The sequence below is a fragment of the Grampus griseus genome (genome assembly GCF_964374135.1).
Source record: "Grampus griseus genome assembly, chromosome: 8".
NCBI classification, from domain to species: Eukaryota; Metazoa; Chordata; class Mammalia; order Artiodactyla; family Delphinidae; genus Grampus; species Grampus griseus.
The window spans coordinates 103,076,341-103,099,729 of NC_139002.1; the positions used below are offsets into that span (position 1 = coordinate 103,076,341).

The window sequence follows — 23,389 nt, forward strand, 5'->3', positions numbered from 1 at the left end:
CACAAGTGAGGTTCAAAGGGCATGAAGCCCTGGACTGTGCTCGGGCAGGTGGGGCGGTTCCAGGAAGAATCAGACCGGGCCCCCGCCTGCCCCTCCGCGTGGCATCAGACCCCAGCCATCAAAACCCCTCTCCCCCGTCACTGCGTGACCGTGGGCAATGAGGACCCTGGGGTCCACCAGGACAAAACTTCTGCCCTGCTCACTTGGTGCCCAGATCTCCCTCACCGAGGAGGGGCCACCAGGCACACAAAGGAGGAGTTAGGGGGCTTTGCTGACACCCCAGCACGGTGAGGGTTCTCTACGTCCATGCCTCTTAACCTGGGCCTCGGTTTCTTCACAGGCCCTCCCATCTCAGCCCAGTGCTACTGGGGAGCGGGGCGGGGAGGGGCATGATCAGAGCAGCCCTTTCTTCCTTGTTCACAAGAAACAAGGTACGGGCTGTTGGGAGAGGGGGTGGACAATAGCAATTTCCCCATCCCATGTGAACTTCTGTGCAAACATCACTGTCAGGACCCCTTCCAGCCAGAGTCCTGCCCCCAGCGCCCCTCCCCCTCCAGCGGCCTGGAGCTGGGACCCCAGGGCAGAGGTTCCAGTCACCTGAAGAGCTTCTGCTAGGGAAGGCAGCGGCAGCCTTCAGAAGGCCCAGCCTTCCAGGAACGGCATCACTGACCCTCGTGGTCCCTGGGTCAGCTGGGCAGGGATTACCGGGAGGGACCTGAGGCTCAGGGACCAAGGGCGTGGCCTCAGGTCACAAGGTCAGAGTCTGAGCCTCCCAGGGGCACTCCACAGCCCTACCCTTTACTCTGGTCCAGCGTCCTCCCAGCGCACCTCACACCTGGCCCCAGGTAGGGTAGGATCCTAAGCTCTTTCAGGCATAGGGCCAAGAAACGTGGTCTGGGTGAGGTGGGCTTCAAGGACCATTCCTCCTCCCCCCTCCACCCCATGCCAGCCACGCCAGAAGTGGGGCCAGGGTGGTGGTCCCCCGGGAGTGTGGCGAGGAGCCCCCGGCGTAGCGGCAGGGGAGCCGAGGGAAGGAGCGCAGAGGTGGGCAGGTGACTGGGTAGGTAGGAACGGTGGGTAGGGTGGTAGTGGACTGTTAACCTGCTGAGTGGGCGGAGAGGCTGTGGCAACCTCTGGTGGTGACAGGGGAGGTGCTGGGTGCAGAGGTGGGGATGGGCGAGTCACGGTCAAGGCTGAGGCTGGGCAGTGCAGGTACACAGGATGGGGGGTGCTGGCGGTGGGCAGTTTATTCCACGGCATGCAGACACTGACCCACACACTCAAGGAGCTTAAAAATACATTGAACCACCAGGTGTCCATTCCCCCGTCTCCCCCCGAGACACAGAAAAACGCTTGGCTGATCCAAGAGCCTCCACCCTGGAACAAGGCAGCAGTGTGGGCCTGGGGGTGGGGTGGGGTGGGGGCAGCGTCCTTTCTCTCCAGAGGAAAAGCGCAGAGGCAGGGCCGAGGGCCCAGGCAGGGAGGCTCCACTCTCACGGCGATTGGCAGTGGGTGCGCCAATCAGGGTCCTTCCCAGTCCCTCCCCTGAAGGCCTGGCCCGTCCAGCTGTGGGCCCCAGCTCTCGGGAGGCGCGGGAGCAAGTGCCACTGGGCGGGCTGGGCGGGGTGGGCAGGCCGCGCCCTGGGGTCCCGGGCGCCTGGGGCTCAGTCCCGGGCCTCGTCCAAACGCCACTTGAGAGCGTGGTCCTTGTGCGCATCAGGGAGGATCTGGTTGCGCATCCCCCCCAGAAGGCTGGACGTGGCCTCTGTGGCTAGGATGAGGGGCTTCACCACCGTTGGGGGCAGCTGGCGGATCACGCCCCCCACAGCGCCTGTCAGCCCCTTCTGTTCATGGCCCCGAGACGCCACCTCGCAGATGGTCTGAGCTGTGTCCAGGATGCCCTGCGGAGGTTGGAGGTCAGTGCCGGGGTCTCTGCGGGAGGGCCGGGGCGGGGGGGAGGATGGGGAAGGAATGGGAGCAGGGCTGGGCCTCGTTACCTCTCGAACTGTGTCGTAGGCCTTGGCCACGCCCTCCCGAAGGTCGGCCGGCTGCTGGCCCTTCCGCAGCCTTCGCACAGAGCGCTTGTCCTGCAGGGAGCGCGAGATGGGCGCTGCCGGGGACAGGATGTCATACACCGTCTCGGCTGTGGCCTGGGGGAGCACGGCGGGCACCAGATGAGGAGAGGGGGCCTAAGCACCTACGACCGGGTGGGAGCCCACCCCCCCAAACCCTGCGTTCCCCGCATCCATGCTTCACTGTGCTGCTCCTGGGGTCCTGCCAAGCTCCCACCACCCAGGCCAGGGGGCTGCAGGTGGACTGCATGCCTCCTGAGGGGACTCTTCTAATGTCCTCTGGACCCACCCCTCTCCTGTTGACCACCACACCCGGCACCCTGCCCGCCTGTGGGTGCCACAGATGCAGCCCGAGCTCAGCACACGACCTTCCTCCTCCTGCTCCTTGCCAGCTCCAGGGGCGGCCCTGGCGGAAGCCTGGGTTCCCCTGACCCATCCGCACAGATCACTAAGCCATCACTGAGTGTGACCCTCTGCCCGCTGGTTCCTCTGTTCTCTCGCCCCCAGTGTCACTCCCTCCCCCCCAACCTCCTCACCTGGCTGTCCTACACCCCAGCTAATGCCTTGGGGGTGGCCCTCAGATGCCTGCTGATCCCTCCAGCCTCCTCTCTAGAGACCCTGCCCCCACCCCCCAGTGCATCTGCAAGCTCACTCCTCACCTCCGAGGACTGGCCACAAACGCCTTCGCCTCCTAGGACTGACCACAAACACCTGCCTGTCGGCCCCCTCTGCTCCAGAACCCAGGGCACTCAACTGCAACTGCTCACAGGATAACCCCTGCCTTCCCGTCTGGGCCTGGCGAAGCGTGAGGTCTGACTGAACCAGGGCCAGTCTCTGGGCCTGTTTCTTTGTCGGTAAACAGAGCCAGCCCCCTTCCCTCCCCTTCAGGACACAGCCATGACCAGAGATCCAGTGGGCTCTAAAGCCTGGGGGCACTCACCCTCCCACATGGGAGCCACGGTGGGCCCCAAGCCAGTCAGTCGGCCTCTTTTCTCCGTGACTGTTCCTCGAAAGATACCACATTCCCAGGTGGCCTACCCTCGGTAGAGCTTTGGGGATGGAACTGGGCCCCTGCATGGCCTGGACGCTGGGGGCCCACTCACCTGGATAGCCTGCACCAGCCGGTTGCTGAGTTCTAAGGCGGCTGAAGCTGTGGATGAGCCGAAGGAGGCAGCCCCCCGCTGCAGCCCCCGCATGAGGCGCCCATCCTTCCTGTACTGCTCGATGGGCAGCCACAGCAGGTCCCGGAACCCTTGGACTGGGGGACGGGGTGGTCAGAGATGCCCAAGGCTGCCCCCACCTACCCTGCTGTGGGAACTCTTCCACCTATTCCCAGTAGCGGCTTCTAGGCTGCCCAAGAGTATGGCATTTTCAAGAGCCCCCAAAGTCAGATACTCACAGAGCTGGACAACAGAGTGCATGGGGCCCACGCCCCCCAGCAAGCCAGGCAACTGGTTCTTTCGGATGTCCTGCAGCCACTCGTTGAGAGCATAGCCCAGCACCTTGTCCACACCCAGGAGCCTAGGAAGGGGAGAGAAGAGGAGGGTGGGGTGGGGCAGAGCCACACGCTGAGGGGTCACAGGGCCAGGAGGACCCAAGGCACCCCAACACTCCCCACGGCTCCACCCAGCCCCCTACGGAGGGATTGACTGTGGCCATTTCACAGAGCAAAACTGAGGTCCCAGAGGGGTGATGTCTTGGCCAAGGCCACAGCCAGGAACAGAGAAAGGGCCCTGAGAGAGGCCTGGAGGCTCACCCATGCCGGCAACACAGGCGCTTTAGCTTCAGCTCGGAGCAGTTGAGCTGGGCCAGGCCTATGAGGAGGCCTGCGAAAGTGCCCTGGGGAGGGAGGAGGGGTTGGAGTTTACGTGATGGGACCCAGGGACCCGGCCAGCTCACAGGAGCCACTAGAGGCTGACGGTAGCTGACGGTGCCTGGACACAGCCCTGGCCCTCTGGCCTCCAAAGAGCGGGCCACACCTGGGCAGAATGGGGACCTGACAGCCCGCTTACCACCTGGTCCATGGTGACGTGCTTGCCGTGGTAATCCAGCCAGATGGGCACCTCGCACGTGAAGCGGAACTCCCTGGGTGGGGAGTGGGGAAAGGGGTCCTGTGGTCACTGGCCTGATCCCTGCAGCCTGGCCCGGGGCCCTCAGCCCAAGGCCCTACCTGAAGTAGATGGGCTGCTGCTCAGCAGGGGAGGCGCCGTGTCTACCGCCTGCGGCCTCCTGGGAGCTGGTGGTCTCCACACCCTCGGGTTGCCCTTCCTGGGGGCCGCTGGGCTGGACTGGGGTCTCAGGGTGAGCTGGAGGAGAGGCGGGGGACAGACCAGGGATGGGCCCAGGCATGGCTGTGAGGCAGGAGGCCCGGACCCTCCCCTCCCTGCCCAGCTGCTCACCTTCAGCGGAGGTCTCCGCCGGGACCACAGGGTTGATGCTGGCCGCCAGGCTGGTGAAGAAATCCCTGAGGAAGAGTAGAGCATCCTGCCGGGGGGGGAGCAGGTCAGCTTCAGAGGCCCGGAGGCAGTGGGCTCACCTCAGGCTCTGCCCCCACGCAGCCCACTCACCTGATCCACGTTGAGCCGCAGGGGCAGCAGTGAGACGCGGAGACAGCACTCGGGCCCACCCAGGTTGGTCACGGGGGCCACGTGCAGCGCTTTGATCTTGAGCTGAAGGCAGAGGGTGAGCTCAGGCCCCCGGCCCCCACTGCTCCCCCAGTTGGTCCTGCACATGCTGTTCCCTCAGCTAAGCCCGCCTGGGCCCCGCCCCCCTCCCAGGCTCACAGACACCCGGGGTCTGTATGTGTACATGCATGTGTGTGCGCGCGAGCATGCGTGTGCCCTGCTCAGGGTGGACCGTGCGGAAGGCCTGTACCATGTTGGAGTGGGTGCGCCGTGGCATCCGCTCACTCGTGTGTAAATACAGGAATTTGTTGATCTGGGAGGAGGCCAGCCGGTCTCGGACCTCGAGCTCCTGCACGATGAACACCTGGCGGGACAGCGGCTGCTCCTCGGGCTCCTCGCCGGGGGCTACGGGGCCTGGCTCTGCCGGGTACACCTCATGCTGGAAGCTTACCTGCGGGGCGGACGGAGGCCTGAGCGGCAGGCAGGGCTGCACAGCGAAGGGGGCTCACCCCAGGCCCCTCCTCTCCCAGCCCAATCTCAGTCCTACAGCGGCTGCCACCTGGACGCCTCCACACAGCTGTGCCACAGGCACTTCAGACGCCCCACGGCCACGATGAACCCTGACTGCCTCCCGAGAATCCACCTGTCCCCGATCTCCCAGCCTTCCCGCCACCCGAGTGGCACCTGTCCCCCTATGACCCTAAGTGCAAACGTTGGTTCGGTCCTCCCGCTGCAATCTCTCTATCACCACAGCTGTCAGTTTTGCTTCCCGAGAACATCTCTCCAGTCCCACCGCACTTCTGTCACCGCCACAGCTGCACCTGGTCTCGGAGCTGCCGTCACCCATCCCCTGCCCGGCCCCCCTGCTCGTCCCCTCCAGCCCCTCTCCACCCACCCAGAGGGATCTTTGTAAAGCGTTTGCCCACCCACCTGGCGCCCTGCAAACTCCTCACTGTGGCCTGGCGAGGCCGTGCTTCCCCCTCCAAAGCCCGCTTTCGGCCCTTGCCCTTGACCTGGAGTACACTGGCCTCTCTCCTGCCCCTGACAGGTCAAAGCCTCCCTCACCGGCGGGTTCTCGCCCCAGCCTTGTCTCCCCCTCACCCGGCGCTGGCACTGGCTCCCCGGCCCGTCGGGTGTCCGAGGAGCCCCGGCCACCACTCTGAAGCACATCCCCGAGTCCTCTCAGCACAAGCGCCCTTACCAGCTCAGGGAGTGGGTCTGTGTGGGCTCACTCTCAGTAAGCGGCACTTGACCTGCACAATTTCTCAGGTCAGCCCGGCCTGCTCTCTCCCTCACGCACATTCAGTCCAGCAGCCCAGCCCGTGGCTCTTTCCACCGTCCCTCTAGTAAAAACCAAAACCATCCGTGGTCTACAGGGCCTTACGCGGCCTGGTCTGGGTTGGATCTCTGGCCTCGCCTCCTACTGCCCTCCTCCCTCCTCAGCTGCAGTCTCGCTGGCCTCCTTGCTGCTCCCGGGACACGCGAGGGATGCTCCCAGCTTGCGGCCTTCACGCTGTGCCCTCTGCCTGAAAACCTCTCCCTGGCTCACTGTGGCCTCACATCTTTGTGCAAAACGGCACATTTTCACGAGGGCTTTCCGGCCCTCCCCAGCACTCCCTGTGCCCCCTCTGTTTACGTTCCCTGAGTGTTTATCACATCTGAGCGTCTGTATATATATAGTCTTACTGGGCTCCCTCCACTATGATACAAGGGACAGGAAGGCAGGGTTTCTGTCTGCTTTGCTCATCACTACATCCAGCATCTGGAACAGCATGGCAGCAGCTGACCTAGTACAGGAGCAGGGGCCCGCAGGAGTTCCCGTGGAGTGAGCACTAGCTGAGCAGCAGGGACACGAGGGCCTGTCCCGGTGCCCCACCCCGGCTGGCCTCACCTTGCTGAGCTGGATCTCCATGAGGACGTGGTGCTGCCTGCCACTGCCCCCCTGCGCACGCCAGGAGTTCTGGGGCCGGTTGGGGCCGGAGCAGCGAGAAGGGGAGCTCCTGGGGCCTGTGAGGCCTGCTCTTGCCCTGGGAAGAGGAACAAGGGACACGCTGACTCAGGGGAAGCCCCTTTCCTCATTCCCTCCCATCACAGCAGGACTTTCAGCCTGGGGCAAGAGACCCTCTCCTGGGAGGTAGGCGGGGCAAGGGAAGAGGAAGAGTTAATAAGGCCAGAAGGTGAGGATCTGGCTCAAGGTTACCAGCTGCTGAGGGTCAGAACTGGACCCCAGCCCGGGCCTCATCTCCTGGGGGCCCCACTGCCCCAGCTGCCACCTGCGCCCTCTCCTTCTCACCTGTGTCCGGGATGGGGGCCAAAGTCTCGGCCCCCATAGAGGTGCCAGACGAGGGAGACCTCACGCAGCACCACACGACTGCTGGGCACTGGGAAGTGGGCAGGTGCCCGCAGCAGGTCTGTGCTGCCCAGCGGCTGTGAGAAGTGCCCGTCCTGCACTATGATGGGGTCTGGATGCAGCTGTGTCACCACAGGCTCCCCATCTTGGGGCTGCAGGAAGGAGGCCAAGTGAACATATAGGCCACAGAAGCTTTCCCCAGTCCAGGCCACCTGTTTATCCCTCATCCTCGCATCTCTCTCCCTTTTTTCACAAAAGATGATTCTCACGGGCAATTATCCTGAGGAGCCTGAGTGCCCCTTGCTCCTGTCGGCCCTGTCAGGTCTGGCTTGCGTGTGACAGTGAGTCTGGACGTCATTCCCACTGGCACTTGGGGGCCAGGAGGCCAGCACCGTTGCAGCCAGGTGGTTCTCCTCATTCTCCCGCTACCTGCCCTGCTCCTATCCCTCCCTACTCATATTTATTTATTTATTTATTTTGCGGTACGCGGGCCTCTCACTGCTGTGGCCTCTCCCGTTGCGGAGCACAGGCTCCGGACGTGCAGGCCCAGCAGCCATGGCTCACGGGCCCAGCCGCTCCGCGGCATGTGGTATCCTCCCGGACCGGGGCATGAACCCGTGTCCCCTGCATCGGCAGGTGGACTCTCAACCACTGTGCCACCAGGGGAGCCCCCTCCCTACTCTTGAATGTCCCAGTCCCTCTGCCCAGGACTCCATGCCTTGTCACTTCCTCTGGAAATCCGTCAACTCCTTCAAAGCCCAGAGTGAGGGCTGCCTCCCCAGGGACCCAACCCCACTTCCCCACTGATACTGACCACCTCCTGCCTCTCTCACAGTGGGAGCTCTAGAAGGGCCTAGAACTGAGCCACCCTCTTCCAGGCCCCTGCCCAGCCTGCCCACCACACACCAATATGCCCAGGCCAGGAGCGTCAAGGATGCAAAACTCATCGCTGTCCAGAGTGTCTCCATCCCCCTCCTCTTCCTTCTCCTCTTCTTTGGCCTCTGAGTGGGACCCCAAGCTGCCAGTGGGGGCCCCAACCAGGGGCGAGGGGGGCTGGGCCCCACTCCGTTCACCTGGGAATAGGTAGACTGACACTGGAGAGGCCTGAAAGAAGGGGCTCCCTGTGGGGGAGAAAGAGGCTGGCTTAGGGCGATGCCCGATGTGGGTGTCTGATTGTGTCTGCTGGCCGCAAAGCAGCCTGAGCCCACCTGAAGCCTGGGCCAGCTCCCGCAGGCTGCGCTCCGTGTCCAGGAGGGCGTCGGTCAGGTCCCGCTGGTTGATGAGGGCTGTCTCCACTGGGGGGCATGAGGGCAGGGAGGCAGGGCTCTCCGAGAGCTGCGCCAGGCAGGGGAGGACTGGTGAATGCGTGTCAGGAGGGAGGGGGGCCCCAGGGCTCCCCCATCACCAGGTCCCTGGCGGCCATGGCGGGGAGGGGGCTGGGCAGGGCTCTGGTGGCCTGTACGGCCAGGCCTCACCTGTACCTTCTGACCAGCGATCTCCGTGGGGCTGGGGGGCCGGGGAGGGGGGTGCAGGTCGCCCTCACTCATCACATACTGGAGCAGGTTGACCAGCAGGGCGCAGGAGTCAGCACAGCTATGCACGTGCATCACATTGTTGGAGCAGCGCAGCTCGAAGAGTGGCTGGCTCTGCGGGGTTGGGGGCGGGTATCAGCCTGGGTTCTAGCCCCACCAGACTTAGACAGGACTGGGCCAGGTCTCCCCTGGGGCGGTCAGCCTGGGGCGGTCAGCCAACTACCCTTTGAACACATGGGCAAACTGAGCCTAGAGAGTAAAAGGGGCTTCGCCCAGGGCCGCCTGAGGAAGCAAGAGTGCACTCCCGCGTGAGGGACTCTGAGTGCCGTCTCCAGTGAGGCGGGGCCTGGGATCTCCCTTTTACAGATAAGGACACTGGAGACCCAGAAAGGCTGACTCCTGAGGCCCTGCTTTTTCGTGGCTACAGCTGCCCTCTGCCGGCAGGGTTCATAGGGAGGGATGTCCACCAAAGGTCTGGCCCTTCCCAGGAGGGCCAATAACCACAGGGAAGGGCTGTCAGTGACTGGGACCTGAGCCCGGGCCCAAGGAGCAGAAACAAAGAGACGGTGCGTGGGGAAAAGTGATCCCCCGAAGGCTCCCTTGCCCCGGTCCCTGCTCTGGCTCTGGGGGACCCTGGGCAACAGCCACACTCACCAGTTTGTCCTCAGTGCTCCCCTTCCAGGTTTTGATCACGAGCTCCAGAAGGTCGACGTCCAAGACACAGACATAATCTGAGGCAGAGGCAGGAGAGGCTCCCGTTGCCTCCTCCTACCCAGGCCCCGGCCCCGCTGCGAGAATCTAGGGTTTGTCTGGGTGCAGCCCTTGTGTGCGTGCACGTGTGCGTGGGCGCTGAGGACCTGGCCAGCAGCTGGGTGAGGACAGCGGGCTGCTCTGGGTATGGCCGGGGGCCACAGCCCCTCAGACGGGAGGGAGCCCAGTCCAGGCCCTGCCCACCTCGCCGCAGATCCAGGGTCTCCATGTCACACTTGTCGGACAGGTACAAGGCGGAGTCGTCGAGGATGAACCTGGGGGGGAACGGGGCTGAGAAGGGCCGGGAGCCACTGCAGGCGGCAGCTCCGAAGGAGCTGGCAGGGGTGGGGCTCGCTCATAGAGACGGGCAGCGGGGGCACCAACAGGGGGTCCCAAGCCCACAAGAGAAGACTAGTGCTGGGTCTTCTCTGGCCTCGGTGCTCTTGTCTGTACAGTGGGGAGACTGGGCCTGGAGTCTTGTGCCACAGGCCCAGACAACAGGCACTCGAGGCAACCGGGCAGCATTTGTCTTTCTCCAAAAACTTCCAGCTTCTCCACCTCACCTGGGCCTCATAGCAGCCCTGGGAGGGAAATGTCCTGTTTTCCCCCTACAGCCTGCATTGTTCTTTTAAAATAAGTCCTTATTTTAATGGCAACCTAACATAAGCTCCTTTCAAATATTTAAAAAATATAGTTAATCCCGAATTCTGACAAAAGCACCTTATACGGTCAGCCTTCCATATCTGCAGGTTCTGCTTCTGAGGATTCAACCAACCGCGGATCAAAATATTTTTTTAAAAATCCAGAAAGTTCCCAAAAGCAAAACTTGAATTTGTCATGCGCTGGTAACTACTTACATCGCAATACATTGTGTTGGGTATTATTAAGCGATCTAGAGACGATTTGAAGTACATGGGAGGGACTTCCCTGCTGGCGCAGTGGTTAAGAATCCGCCCGCCAATGCAGTGAACACGGGTCCAGGAAGATCCCACATGCTGCAGAGCAACTAAGCCTGTGTGCCACAACTACTGAGCCTACACTCTAGAGCCCGTGAGCCACAGCTACTGAGCCCACGTGCCACAACTAATGAAGCCCGTGCGCCTAGAGCCCGTGCTCCGCAACAAGAGAAGCCACTGCAATGAGAAGGGCACCACAAAGAGTAGCCCCCTGCTCGCCACAACCAGAGAAAGCCCGCGTACAGCAACGAAGACCCAACGCAGCCAAAAATAAATAAATTAAATAAATTAATTAAAAATATATACATATGGGAGGATGTGCATGGGTTATATGCAAATATTGCACCCTTTTATATGTGACTTGAGCGCCCCTGGATTTTGGTATCCACGAGGGGTCCTGGAACCAATCCCCTGTGGGATACCAAGGGACAGCTATACATCTCCACCCTGTCTTTTCTATGAAGCCACACGGAGATGCATACAAACACACCCCCAAAAATCTTAAAAAAGAAAAGAAAAAAAAATATAGTTTTATATCTATATATAAATATTGTACTATGGCATTTCCCCATATTTGTCAATGTTATTCTTAAATTTGACTTTAATGGTTGAGTGGGCCATGTTTACTGACTGAGGTCATAATTTGGGGGCATTTAAGTTGTTTACAAGTTTTGACTATTTTGAATTATACTACAGAGGCCTTATATTCTACCTTTCTTATCCTTCTAGCCTAAGGACAACCACCAGAAGTGAGGTGATCAGGTCAGAGAGCTCAAACACCTTTAAGGCTCTGATTTGAAGGTCTGACTGACTCTGGGAAGGTGAAACCCAATCTTGTTCCCCAGGGAGGGATCACCTAAATGTCCAGAAAGGCTCAGACTGACCTGAGGATATACAGCAGGTACACAGGACCCTGGGGGAGTGGCAGCTGCAGCCAACTTGGGGTGGGATGGACGGGGAGCTCGGGTGGGGGAGCCGCATACCTGAGCAGGAAGGTAGAGGTGTCCATGACGATGTTGCTGGAGAGGGTGAAGGTCTCAGCAGTGACAAGGACACGTACAGGGAGGTAGAGGGGCCTGGAGGGGTGGGCCACATTTGGGTTGGGGCAGGCTCCTTACACAGGGGCCCCAGCCCCTGGCCCCCAGCCCCCTGAGCCGGGGTACCTGTAGTCCACGGCACAGGAGAACAGGTGTACATGTAGGATGGTAATGACCGTTGGAGGCAGGTAGCCCAGCACTGGGTCATCCAGGACATCTAAGAACTCCAACAGCTTTGGGGGCCAGAGTGAAAGGGACAGGGGAGGAGGGGGCCTCTTTCTTCCTCAAGCCCCCCAACCCCAGCACAGCTCTCCAGTTGCTGCCCATCAGCTGTCTGTCACACCCTTGCCCAGGGGCTCCACCCAGAAGTCGGCTCCAGTCCAAGGTCAGCTCTGGTCCAGCCCACGCCCCCCACGCGACCCTCCCTCACCTGGGAGTGCCAGCTCTGCTCCGGCAGGGCCATGTGGTGGCGCAGGGTGGCTCTGTGCAGCCGCAGTGTCACCAGGAACTCCTGGGGGCAGGGCACAGTCAGCATGGCGGCAGCCCAGCGTTCCAGGCACCAGGGAGGCAATGGCCCTGGCCAAACAGGTGGGCCAGAAGCAGGCGTGGCTGTACCTTGACGTTCCTGTGAGGGTCCAGTTGGATGCGCACCGCGGTGGACAGCATGTGGGGGCCCCGGCCCTGGCCTTTGCGGCCCACGCCTCCTTGCTCAGTCATCCCTTCCTCCGACGGGTAGATGGTTCGGGCCAGCTGGGCCGGAGGAGCAAAGGTGGGCAGCTCCAGGCGACTGGGCAGCAGGTAGTCATCCACAGCCGCTGAGGAGGCATCTGGTGAGCCCCCTGCCAAGCTGGCTGGTCACCCACTCCATCCAGGGCACATGTCCCTCCCGAAGGAGCACCCCTCCCCATGTACCCTAGAGACCCCACGGCGACTGGCCGCCAGCCCTCACACCTCGGTGGTACAGTGTCGCCTTTTCAGCTTCCAGGCAGAAGTAGCCGAGTCCCGGCTGGCCTCGGTACTGGCAGACGCTGAAGATGGTGCCTTGCTCCAAGTCCAGCACCAGCTCCCCGTGCGTGGCCTCCAGCCGCTTCCCGCACTCGTCCTGCAGGCAGCGTGTGGCTCAGCCTCACCAGCTACACTCAGCAGCCCCCACACCCTCAGGGCGGAGGGCGCCTCTTGGAGCCCGGGCCTGACTAGCGTCGGCTTCAGCCCCTACCCAGAGCGCGGGAGGTCCGGAGCAGCACCTTCTCTTTTGCCAGAGGGGAAGGGTCATCCCTGCCCTGTCTATCTCCGAGCATCAGATGGTGTCCATTCGGGCCCCTGGCATAGTACCGTACGTACAGCAGGTGCTAGTAAGTGGCTGACGGGGCGTGATGGGATGGGTTGGGGGGCATGGGTGGGTCAGTGGGTGGCGGGTGGGTGCTACTGGCTGGACAGGCCGCACTCGGCCCCCGGTGAGGCCTCTGTCTCCCACATTCCCCACTTGGAGCTGCTCACACCGGCCTTGTTCTCCTGCCAGTGGGGGCTCTGGAGTCAGGGGCTCACCTCCCCTGGGCTGTGCTCACCTTGGTCTCACAGTGGGCCGTGATCCGACCCTTTAGCACCGTCACCAGTGTAGAGAAGGTACTCTGGGAGTGAGGGCTCTGGGACTCAGGGGCAAGGCGCTGGGGGGTGCCTGATGCCCCCGCTGAGAAGTGGGTGTCCTCGTCGTCCGAGTCCGAGTCTGGGGGGAGATCAAGGAGCCGAGTGGGAAGGAGACCTGGGAGGGCGGCCCCGGCCCCAGGGCCCCACCAGGGCGCCCCTCCTACCCAGCTTGAAGGCAGACTTGCACATCTTGAAGCTGTCGTGCCAGAAGCCCGAGGCATCTGGGAAGCCAGAGGGGCGAGTGGCAGGCGCGGGGGTGGGAAGCAGGTCCGCGGGCTCCCACATGAGCAGGTCGTTGTTGATCCTGAAAGGGCAGTTGGACCACGGCGGTGAGGGAGGCCCGGCCCAGCCCCTTGCCACCCCCTGCCCTGCCCACGTCGCCACCTGTTGTAGAGGCTCTCGTAGACCTCCTTGCTGGGCAGGAAGACGTGGGCGCCGGGCAGGACCACTTCCACGCTGCAGCGGGACAGCGCCAGGGCCCGGCTCTGAAAGTTCCTCATTTCCTCAGGGTCTCCAGGAATCACCATCTAGGTGTGGGAGCAGGGAAGGGGATGCGAGAGACGTCAGGGCCTGCTGCTGGCCTTAGAATCTGACCCAGGTCTGCTTCCTGAACTCCTATCATTCATTCATTCATCCACATGAGCCCTTCTCTGCTGGGATGTATGACAGCCATCTTGTCTGAGGCGCTGACTGCATGCAAACCCTGCTCCAAGGGCCTCGTTCAGGTTAACCCCTTTATCCTCACGACAGGCCCATGAGACAGGTCATTATACCCACTTTCCAGATGAGGAAACTCATCTGTAGGTAACTCTCCAAGAGGTTAGACAACTTCCCTAGATGACACAGCCACTGAGTGGCAGAGGCTGGATTCGAACCCAGGTCGTTTGGCCCAGAGGCCAGGCCCCTAACTACCTCTCACTCAACCCTCATCACCTTCAGAGAAGAGGATCCTGAGGCCCAAATGTACCCTGCTGATAAATGGCTGATGGGACAGGTCATGATCTTCCCCATCGAGGGCCCGTGTCCCCCAGGCGCTGCCCTCACTCTTGGGCCCCCTGAGACTCCCCACTGACCAGAGACAATGGAAGAAATGAAATTCTCACTGGTGCTGCTTCACATTTTCTGGTGCCCCATGTGGTCTTGTCCCCCTGACCCAGAGCCACCAAGTGGCTCCCGTGAGACCCAGAAGGCCTTGGACCTCACCTCTTCCGTCTCGTACATGGTCCTTTTGGAGGAGAAGGGGGAGGGCTCAGGCTCCCGAAGCTCGCACAGATTCTCGGCCGACAACTCCAGCTCCTCTCCCTTCTCCGGGGTCACTTCCCACTGTGCGCCGAGCTGGGGGTTCAGGGTCACCACTACCCTGCCAGGGCACAGGCCTGTCACTGGCCTGCAGGGCCCCCCAGCCCCTGGTCCCAAGTGGCCTCCCACTGCCCTCAGTAGCAAAGCCCTCCCATCCTGTCTGCTCCTCCCAGAGCCCCAACTTACTGGGGCAGGAAGTACTTGTGCCCAGGGCTCTTGGGATCCAGGGCTTTGGAGACCCGCAGGCAGGGGACAGGTGGCTTCTCTCCGTCTTCGTAGGTGACTGGACGGGATGGGGAGGGACGGGGGGTTGTCACTGCCACCTTTCCCCATTTCTTCCTCAAGGCCAGGTGGGTCAGTGGGAGCACCCCCATGACAGCTGTGTTTTATTGTGTACAGACCCGTGCCCTCCCTCGCGCCCACAGTCTGCAGCGGCCCAGGGATAAGCGGCCCACTCTGCCCGCTGCCCAGAGGAGCCCTGGGATACCCAATGCTGGTGCCTCACGAAGCAGATGAGGTCTGGACCAGGGTCTGCCCCCATCGTGACCCAGCCCCTTCCGTGGCCCCAAGCCCACCTCTCCTAGAGGCCTGAGCCCCCTGCCCAAGGGGTTGTCTCCTGGGGGGGCTCTTACCATGGAGGTCGGAGCAGGTGAGTTCCAGGCGGGTGGGGGCTGGGGGGCCAGGCCCACTGCTCAGCTCTGACCGGAACTGGGGCTCAGTCAGCTCCAGGCGCAGCTGCTCGGTCCGCACGGCCCCGCCCACCCAGGGGTCCCGCTCAGGCCGCAGGTCAGCAATGGGGAAGCGCAGCTGCAGTGTGGCCCGGGGTGCCGAGAGCCGCACCACTGCATGCTGCTCAGCTGCTGGCGGGGGCTCTGTCTGTGGGAGGGGGGAGTCAGAGCTGCTGCTAGCCCCCCCGCCCCCACCCAACTGTGGCCGAGAGCCAGAGGGCCCACGGACTGCTCTCCACCCTGGCTGCGCCTCTTACCAGCAGGCCAGCCGGCTGCTCGGGAGAGGGTGTGGTGGCCTGGTACAGCAGGGCAGCGAGCCGGTCCAGGGCCCCAAGCTCCACATCTGCCTGGAAGTCGGCCAGGTCCAGGGCCAGTTCTGAGTGACAATGGCAGGCAGTTGGGCGCCGGGGCCGGCTCTGAGGGTGAGGGTGCTCAGGTCAGCGAGGGCTGTGGGGTGGGTGAGGGCAGGATGGGCAGGGCTCCCCTTGAGCAAAAACAGAAAGGACACAGAGCCCCCCAAAGCTGTAAGGAGAAGAGCTTGGGTGAGGAACCCAGGGGACCTTCACCGCCTGCTCGGGGCAGACAACCATGCCCGTTTAACGAGAACCACCCAATACTTACCACCTCCAGCCCTGGAGGCTGGCAGGGGTTTGCCAAGATGAGCCAGGAGAGGGGCTAAGAGAATGGCATGTATATGGCCCGGAAGTACTCGAGGGCTCCGGGATGGGGAGGTGTGCTCTGGTTTGAGCACAGGTAAGGCGGGTGGAGGGTGGGAGCAGGGAGGCACCAGGGGAGGCCGGTGGGGGGCAATACACCGTGGGAAACAGCCAAGGGCCCCTGGGCCTGGAGCAGGGCGGGTTACCTTGGGCAGCCGGCGCAGGGTCTGCGTGTGGTGCAGGTGAGCACAAGGCTGAGCTGAGGCCTGGGACCGCAGGCTGCTGGGGAAGCTCAGGACCTGGGACGGGACAGGGAAGACGACAGGGTCAGGCCGAGCCCCCAAGCCCACCCTCACCTCTAGGCCCTGCCGTGCACACACTGGCTCTCAGCCCTCACCTCTGTGTACTCGGGCTCCGGAGTGCCCCTGGGCCACAGACACTCCAGCACCTCGAGCTGCCCGAAGTGCACTTCCGTGCTGGTAACCCGCCGGCCCCTGCTTGTCCTTAGCTCCCAGGAAAGCTGCACAGCGGCACCCGTTAGCCTACGGGAAGAAGCTGGGCATCAGAAGGTGGGCTTCAGGGGCTCAGGGAGTCCCCTCTAGTTCAGGCCCGCCTCGGGCTTGTACCGGACGTGGCTACAGGGACAGGCCCTCTGGAAGCGCGGTCGGAGATGGCAGAAGTCATGGGAGCCGAAGGACCCATCCTTGGTGGCATCGAACTCCGCAAAAAAGTGGGTGGTGAGGTCAGGTGGTCCGGAAGACGGGGCAGATGTCTGAAGCAAGGTCAGGGTCACACCCCCCAAGGTCATCTTCAGCAGCGAGTCGGGGCGCAGGGTGTTCGAGGGGGGTGCAGGGGCTGTCTTGCCTGAGAGGACAAAGGCTTCACCAGAGGCTCCCCAGAGCTCATAGGCATCCCAGGTAAAGTGACAGTCAGACAGTGGCCTAGGGGCCAGGAGAAGCCCTGGCCTAGCTGGATCGTGACTCTGGCCAGGGGCTTGGCCAGGCAGGGGTGACGTGAAGCCTTATTATGCCAGACACTGAGTCCAAGCTCAACTCAACCCGCTCAAGGAAGCTGGAAGAACTGGAGGTGACGAAGCACTTACTACCTGACACGTGCGATCTCTCAATAAACATCAGCTCAAACGTGCAGCCTGGCAGGGTCAGATCTCATCCCTTTTTTATGGAAGGGGAAACTGAGTTTAAGTGCTCGGCCCAAGGTCTCTAACTCCAAAACCCAGGTTCTGTCCATCGCACCGCCACCTCCCCTGAGCGTTCCCACGGAACCAAGTCACCAACGGTGGACCTCCAGGCAGCGCTGGAGGCCTCCCACATGCACGTAGCAAAGGTGACACCGGCACCAAGCCTTCTTCCAGCTCTTCCTGCCCCTGGAGAACTCACCGGTTGGGGGGCCCTGAGCAGAGAGCCGGCGGGAGGCCATGTTGCTGTGCACAGAGGCGCCCAGGTCTACATCGGAGAGGGAGAGCTCAGACAGGGCCGAGGCCACGCTGCTTGTGAGGCCCGCCATGGAGAAGAAGAGGTCTGTGGGCCAGGGAAAGGGGGTCAGAGGCAGCCGGGCTCGGCCCCCTGACTCCTGCGCCCACAGGAGACACCCCGCCCATTGCTGGCTCTGGCTCCACACCCACCAGTGCTCTCCAAGTTGACAAGGGGGTTCGAAAGGGGGTCTGAGCTGAGGGGCTCAGCTACGGTCCCCGCCTGCAGCTGCTGATTCAGATCCTGTTCAATCAGCCACAGATCGTCAGCACCTAGTGGGCGGCTCTTGTTCAGCTTGTCGACCAGGCCCTCGGGGTCTACGGGGGAGGACAACTCCTTGTGTCAGTCCAGTCTGGCCGGTGCCTTCCCAGCCATCCCACTCCCTGGACCGCCCAGAGGTCTCACCTGCAAGGCTCAGTGCGCCAAGCAGTTCCTGAAGCTGCTGGAGCTGCCGTGGGGTCAGGAGCAGGTGCAGGGAGCCCAGCTGCCCACACACCTCCAGCTGGGGGTGGAGGAAGCAACCATGGAGCCTACACCAGCCACTGCCGCCACCCACGTGCCCTCACCCTGAGGAGGTAGGACGCCGGTCGCCAGGCTAAGCTCTGCCACCAACTAGCTGTGTGACCCTGGCTCCAACTTGACCACTCTGAGCCTCAGTTTCTCCACTTGCCTAGAAGGCAGTAATTTCCCCCACTCAACGACCCCGCTCTGTCCCAGGGAAGATCAGCATTGCTGAGGAGGATTCTGAGATGGGGCATAATCCCTCCTCCCCAGGGGCCTGGAGACCCACCTTGGGGCCTGGGAAGGCCTCATTTTGCTTCAATTTCACCGTCAGCTCCAGGCACCCTGAGCAGCTACCAATCTGCAAGGGAGGCTCTGGGGGTCCTTCCTGGGAGACAAGAAGACATGGGAGGGGAGGGATTGAAAAGATGCAGCCAAAGACGGTCAGAAGGGATGGAGAGGGGAAGATGGGTCAAGGGCCAGAGAGGACAGGGATTAGAAAGAGAAAGAGACGGTCCGGACCAGAGTCGGCCCACCTGTGGGCGGAGCTCCTCGAAGTGCAGGCGGACCCCCGCCAGCTGCAGCAGCTTGTGGAGGAAGGCAGGGGGCTGGTGCACGTCCACGGGCGGTGCCTGGCTTGGGTCTCGCACGGCCTCGTCGCAGTACTCTAGTCTGGGGAGTGTAGGATCAGCTCCTGCCCAGGCCGCCCTCTCCCCACACAGCATTCTGTTCTAGGAGTCTGGGGTTAGTGAAGTCTGGCCTGCGGAGCCGTCCCATCATAGCCAGGGCATCCTGGACCTCCGCGGCCATTGCTCCCCAGACCCTCAGCGTGTCACCTGACCCCGGGGGCCCAGCTACCCTAGGCCTCTACCACTTGGCCCCGGGATACCACTCCAGGCTCACAACACAGTTCGCCGCCCGCTGCCCTGGCCACAGCCCAGGCCCACCCAGACTTGCCCTGACACTTCCCAGGAGCCCAGGCTGGGGGTGCAGGTGGGGCCAGGGCCACTCAGCAGCCCCTCACACCAGCGCCCCCGCGCAGCCCGCCCCTACCTTTGCACGTGGGCTTCCACCGCCACGCCACGCTCCCCAGCACCGGGCGGGTGCTCTACCCTCACGACAGTGTCCAGGAAGGTCACCTTGATCCTTCGCAGTACTGAGAGGTGGGGAGGGGTCTCAGGTCAGGCAGGCAGCAAGGGCCAGACAGAGCTTCCCTGTCAGGCGGCAGGGTGCTGTCTGAGGCCTTTGCCCTGCGGGCCACGGAGGGGCGACAGTGGCCGGGCGGGGCCTGCTCACCAGTCTCAATGGTCTGGGCAAACATCTCCAGTCCTTCCAGGGGCTGTGGTGGCTCAGAGGGCTCGGGCAGCCCATCCCGCAGGCACTCCTGGGCCAGCTGCATGCTTGTGGTCATGCACGAGGCCCAGCTCTGTGAGTCGGCAGCCCCCGGCCCTGCAGGTAGGAAGAAGGTCTCAGGGCCGGCAGGCCCAGTCAGCTCCTGGGTGTCCAGGCCCACTCGCACCGCCTTCTCCTGCACCCGCACCGCCACCCCTACCCCTGCCCCAGCTTTGCTCTGTCCTCACCCGGGCCCTGGCGGGGCTGTAAGGTGAGCTGGAGGCCTGACACGTGCACGGTGCAGTGGTCGGTGAGCAGCGCGGCCCAGGGCACGGCCACCTCGATAGAGCCCACGAAGCCTTCCACCAGCTCCAGTGGCGACTCCATGGACTCCAGCACCTCATTCACAGACTGGGAGCAGGCAGGAGACAAAGCCAGCTCAGGGAAGCCCCAAACCTAGCTGTCTCGCTGGCTGCTGCACTCCTTGCCCGGCTGTTCCACCTCGGAGAGCACCCTCACTCCCCCTGTCCGTCCACATGCTATCTACAAGATCCTACCTTTGCTCAACTGATCCCTACTCTTGGCTCAACTGATCCCTACTCTTGGCCCGCCCTATTACCGTACAGTCCAACGTGCCCAGTCTTTCAAACCAGAGGAGGGCAGAGCTGAAGGACAAAGAGGAGGGAGCCAGGCAGAGGGGATGGAAGGCAGGATTTCAGGCATGGGCACAGCACATGCAAAGGCCTGGCAGAGAGAGCAGCAGCCCACATTTACCTGGGCGAGCGTGGATTAAGGGGAGTGTCCAGGAGAGGCAGGCAGGGGGCTGACCTGAGCTGGAGGGGGCCCCCCAACTCCAAACACTTGGGGTGGCTGTACTCTCTCCGAAGCACAAGGCTAGAGCCCCTGGTGACAAATAGGGGAGCAGCCCCCCCACCAGTCTGGAAGCTCCCTGAGGGCAGGAGCCCACCTGCCTTCTCTGTGTGACTCCAGGTGCTCTGTGTGGTGCCACCCAGAGAGGGCCTCAGTGAACACCTGTTGGATCCGCGAATGAAATACGCAGCAGAGTTAGAGGGCCCACAGACATGGCGTGCAAATTCCTCACCTACAGATCCACAGATGGGGAAACTTGAGGCCTAAAGAGAAGGGACTAGCCTAGTCACCCAGTGTACTATGGCAACTGAGACTGAGACCCAGGCACTTGGCTTCTTTGGGGGTCTGCAAGGGAGAGGCTGCAGGCGTGGCAGCCTGGAGAAGGGCGGGCATATTGGGAAAGCACTTGCATTCCACCAGGGCCCAACTCCTCCCTGGAGGCTGGGCAGGAAAGCAGCCTAGCTAGGAGCCAATTCAAATCCCCAACCAGAGGGCAGGGCGGGTGGAAGTATAGAAAGGCAGCCTAGAGGTCTGGGCCAGCCTAAAAGGCTGAAGTCAGAGGTCAGAAAAGGTCTCCCGCACTGGGATTCACAGGCAAGAGGTGCCACAAGTCTGGGCTCAGGGGTTTCCGCCTGCCCCACGTTTGCTCAGGAAGACCTGGTCTACCCTAAAGCCCAGTTTCTCCTGCCCAGACTATATTGAGGCCAGGCACCCTGTCTGCTCCCCCAGAAAACTGCGAAGCCCCTGTCCCCATGCCCACCCCTGTTGCTCTGGACTGGAGGGTTGACCCAGTGCCAGCCCTGGTCTGGCGCCCCTAACTGGTGGCTCCTTTGCAACTTCCCAGGTCAGCTGAACCGTGAGACACAGCTCCTCACTGCCCCCAGCCGCAGGCCTCTGACCCAGAGCTTATTCCTCTTTGCTTCCCCAGCATCTCTCTCCTCTCTGCCTAAGGCCAGATCTCTCCACTTTTCCTCAAGGGCTTTCCTCTAGGTGGGGATGCTGATGCCCAAGCTCCTCCCCAAACACCCATTCAGTCCATCCCATTCTCCTAAAAGCAGGAAGTAGGCAGCAGTGGCAGTCACACAACGTGTTGATCAACAGGGGTGCTGACGCGGTTGTTGACATCCATATCCGGAGACGAACGCCACCCACCGAGCCAGGGTCGTGGGGTCAGGAGGTCAGGGCACCTTTCCCACAGGTGCCCAGAGCAGGGCCCTGGACCCCTGCCAGACTTCCCTAACCAGCTGTGTGCCCCAACTGTCACTTCCCTGGCCTGGTCCCACCAGAGCCCCCTAGTTTCCGAGGTTCCTCCTCACCCTCTCCTTAGCCCCTTGGCACCACGCTCAGCTCAGGCCCCCAATTTGATACACTAATTCTGGCATTCTCCAGACAAGTGACATCCTGCTCCCCAGCTTCAGTTTCTCCTCCTGTGAAGTAGAGGCAGGGGCCCCTTCTGTCCAGCTTCTGGCTCTGGAGGCGATCAGCTGACCCCTGGAAAGGGCCGGACGCCCAAGGCCTCTCCACTCCGGTGCCTGGTCCCCTAGTCCGACCCTTTCGCAGGGAGACTCAGGATGCTGCGCCCCCCAGTCCGACCCTTCCAGGGCTCGGGCCTGGATCCTCACCCAGATCTCCAGGTGTATATCCCGCAGGACAACGCTGCCCTTGTACAGATCGAGGCTGAGCTGGTCCAGGCTGAGGTGCTCCTGGAAGAAGTGACCCAAGTAGTGGTGCAGCAAGTAGCGGCAGACCCGCTCTTTCACACAGTTCGACCACGGCCATAGCCATCGTGACATCTCGGAGACTGCCGGGCCCGGGCCGCCTCCACTCGCCGGCCGCCGGCGTTCCCCGTCCGGTTGCGCTGTTCACTAGAGCCCCCGGCTCACCCCGCCGCTTCTCTTAGCGCCAGGCCGCACCCCCGGACGCCTGACCACGCCCCCACGCTCACTGCCATTGGTCACTGCAAAGGGCAAGGCCTACTGATTGGCCGCGGGGGCGGAGCCTTCAGGCGCGAAAAAGGGACTGGGCTCTCGGCAAGATATAGGGCTCCCAATATTAATTTACGCTTGCGTATAAATTCTGTGTGGGAGCACCTTTAACCTCTCTCCTACGGGCTCCGGGAAGGCTGTTGCTTGAGGTGCCAGCCCCTCTAAGGAATGCGCATGTGCTGACTCGTCCGACTAGTACTTGAGGTAGTTGGCGAGGATTTAAAGGGACAGTGTCCCATTAAACTATGTAAAAAGCTTTTCAGAGGCATATTTAGTGTGAGCCCAGTACGCATCTCTAGAAACGATTAAGTGAAAACATTTGCATTTTACAAAACGCTTAACCTTCCGCTATCTCATTCAACCCCCACAGCAACCTCTAAGGTGGAGATTATTGTCACCATTTTACAGATAAGGAAACAGATTTATAAAGGTTGCTGTGAGTCCACCGTGAAGGAGGTCTCACCTGGAATGCTTGACCGGAGATTAACTGATCTTCCCTTCTCTCTGTACTTGGTCAGTGCTCCAGCCCGTCCCTGGAATAATAATAATAATGGTTTTTAATATCTCTAATCCTAGAATTCAATAAAGAATGGATTCTAACCCCCTTGAGCAGAGGTTTATTGTTTTGCACAGCCCTTGAGCTAAGAATGTTTTTTTTAAAAAAATATTTATTTATTTATTTTGGCTGCCCCGGGTCTTGGTAGTGGCACATGGGATCTTCATTGTGGCATGAGGACTTCTTAGTTGCAGCACGTGGACTCTTTAGTTGCGGCATGCGAACTCTTAGTTGTGGCATGCATGCAGGATCTAGTTCCCCAACCAGGGATCGAACCCGGGGCCCCCTGCATTGGGAGTGTGGAGTCTTATCCACTGGACCACCAGGGAAGAATGGTTTTTACATATTCAAATAGTTGGAAAAAAATCAAAAGAAGAATGTGATTTCATGACGTGAAAATCATATGAAATTCACAGTGTGTCCACAAATAAAGTTTTAGTAGAAGACAGCCATGCTCATTTGATTAAGTACTCTCTAGGGATGCTTTCTTGCTATAGCAGAGTTGAGTACTTGAGACAGAGGCCTGCAAAGCCTAAAATATTTATTTTCCGGCCCTTTACAGGAAAAGTTGGCCCACTCCTGCTCTACAGGTTTAGTCACACAAGCTCCCTTACATCATGATGACTTAGGAGATACCCACAGGTAATTATAATTCCATTTTAGCCTTACTAGGGAGATGGACTCTACTGCAATCTAAAGCCAAAAGTTGGCCGGAAGCAAGGGCAACCACCCTGGCCTGAGGGGTCAGGGATCTGGATTCCAGTCCCAGCTATGTGTGGCCTCAGGCAAGTCACTGCTCCTTTTGGTGAGACTGTTTTATTCCCCTTCGCCTGGGGTCGGGTTAGTAGGCCGGAAGGCTCATTACCTGGAAGGGATTGAAGAACAGCCTCTGAGAGAATTGTGGGGAACACTAGGAAGGCCCCATTCTAGGAGACTGGTTAATAAGATGGCTGCTCAGAAAATGCTTGTGGAATGAATCAAGAGGTCTGCCTGACCCCCATGACAGG

At 61.3% G+C, this 23,389-nt stretch overlaps 1 protein-coding gene across 1 annotated transcript; it reads right to left on the minus strand.

Moving 5' to 3' along the window:
* Positions 1-1,280: 1,280 nt before the first annotated feature.
* On the minus strand, positions 1,281-21,687 carry ATG2A (autophagy related 2A). The gene is made up of 41 exons (XM_082659977.1): positions 21,464-21,687; positions 19,220-19,382; positions 18,936-19,088; positions 18,693-18,795; positions 18,176-18,311; positions 17,929-18,027; positions 17,544-17,640; positions 17,291-17,455; positions 17,046-17,186; positions 16,275-16,512; positions 16,046-16,190; positions 15,855-15,947; positions 15,250-15,408; positions 14,897-15,140; positions 14,451-14,547; positions 14,169-14,325; positions 13,350-13,492; positions 13,130-13,269; positions 12,887-13,044; positions 12,273-12,423; positions 11,937-12,136; positions 11,752-11,832; positions 11,448-11,554; positions 11,268-11,360; positions 9,533-9,603; positions 9,233-9,309; positions 8,522-8,692; positions 8,255-8,381; positions 7,953-8,167; positions 6,990-7,198; positions 6,588-6,723; positions 4,947-5,147; positions 4,640-4,741; positions 4,472-4,556; positions 4,243-4,378; positions 4,085-4,157; positions 3,829-3,911; positions 3,472-3,593; positions 3,176-3,330; positions 1,998-2,150; positions 1,281-1,901 (listed from the first exon to the last, which is right to left on the minus strand). The coding sequence occupies exons 1-41, from the start codon at positions 21,632-21,634 to the stop codon at positions 1,665-1,667; spliced, it is 5,787 nt and encodes a 1,928-aa protein (XP_082516103.1). The 5' UTR covers positions 21,635-21,687; the 3' UTR covers positions 1,281-1,664.
* Between the last annotated feature and the right edge of the window lie 1,702 nt (positions 21,688-23,389).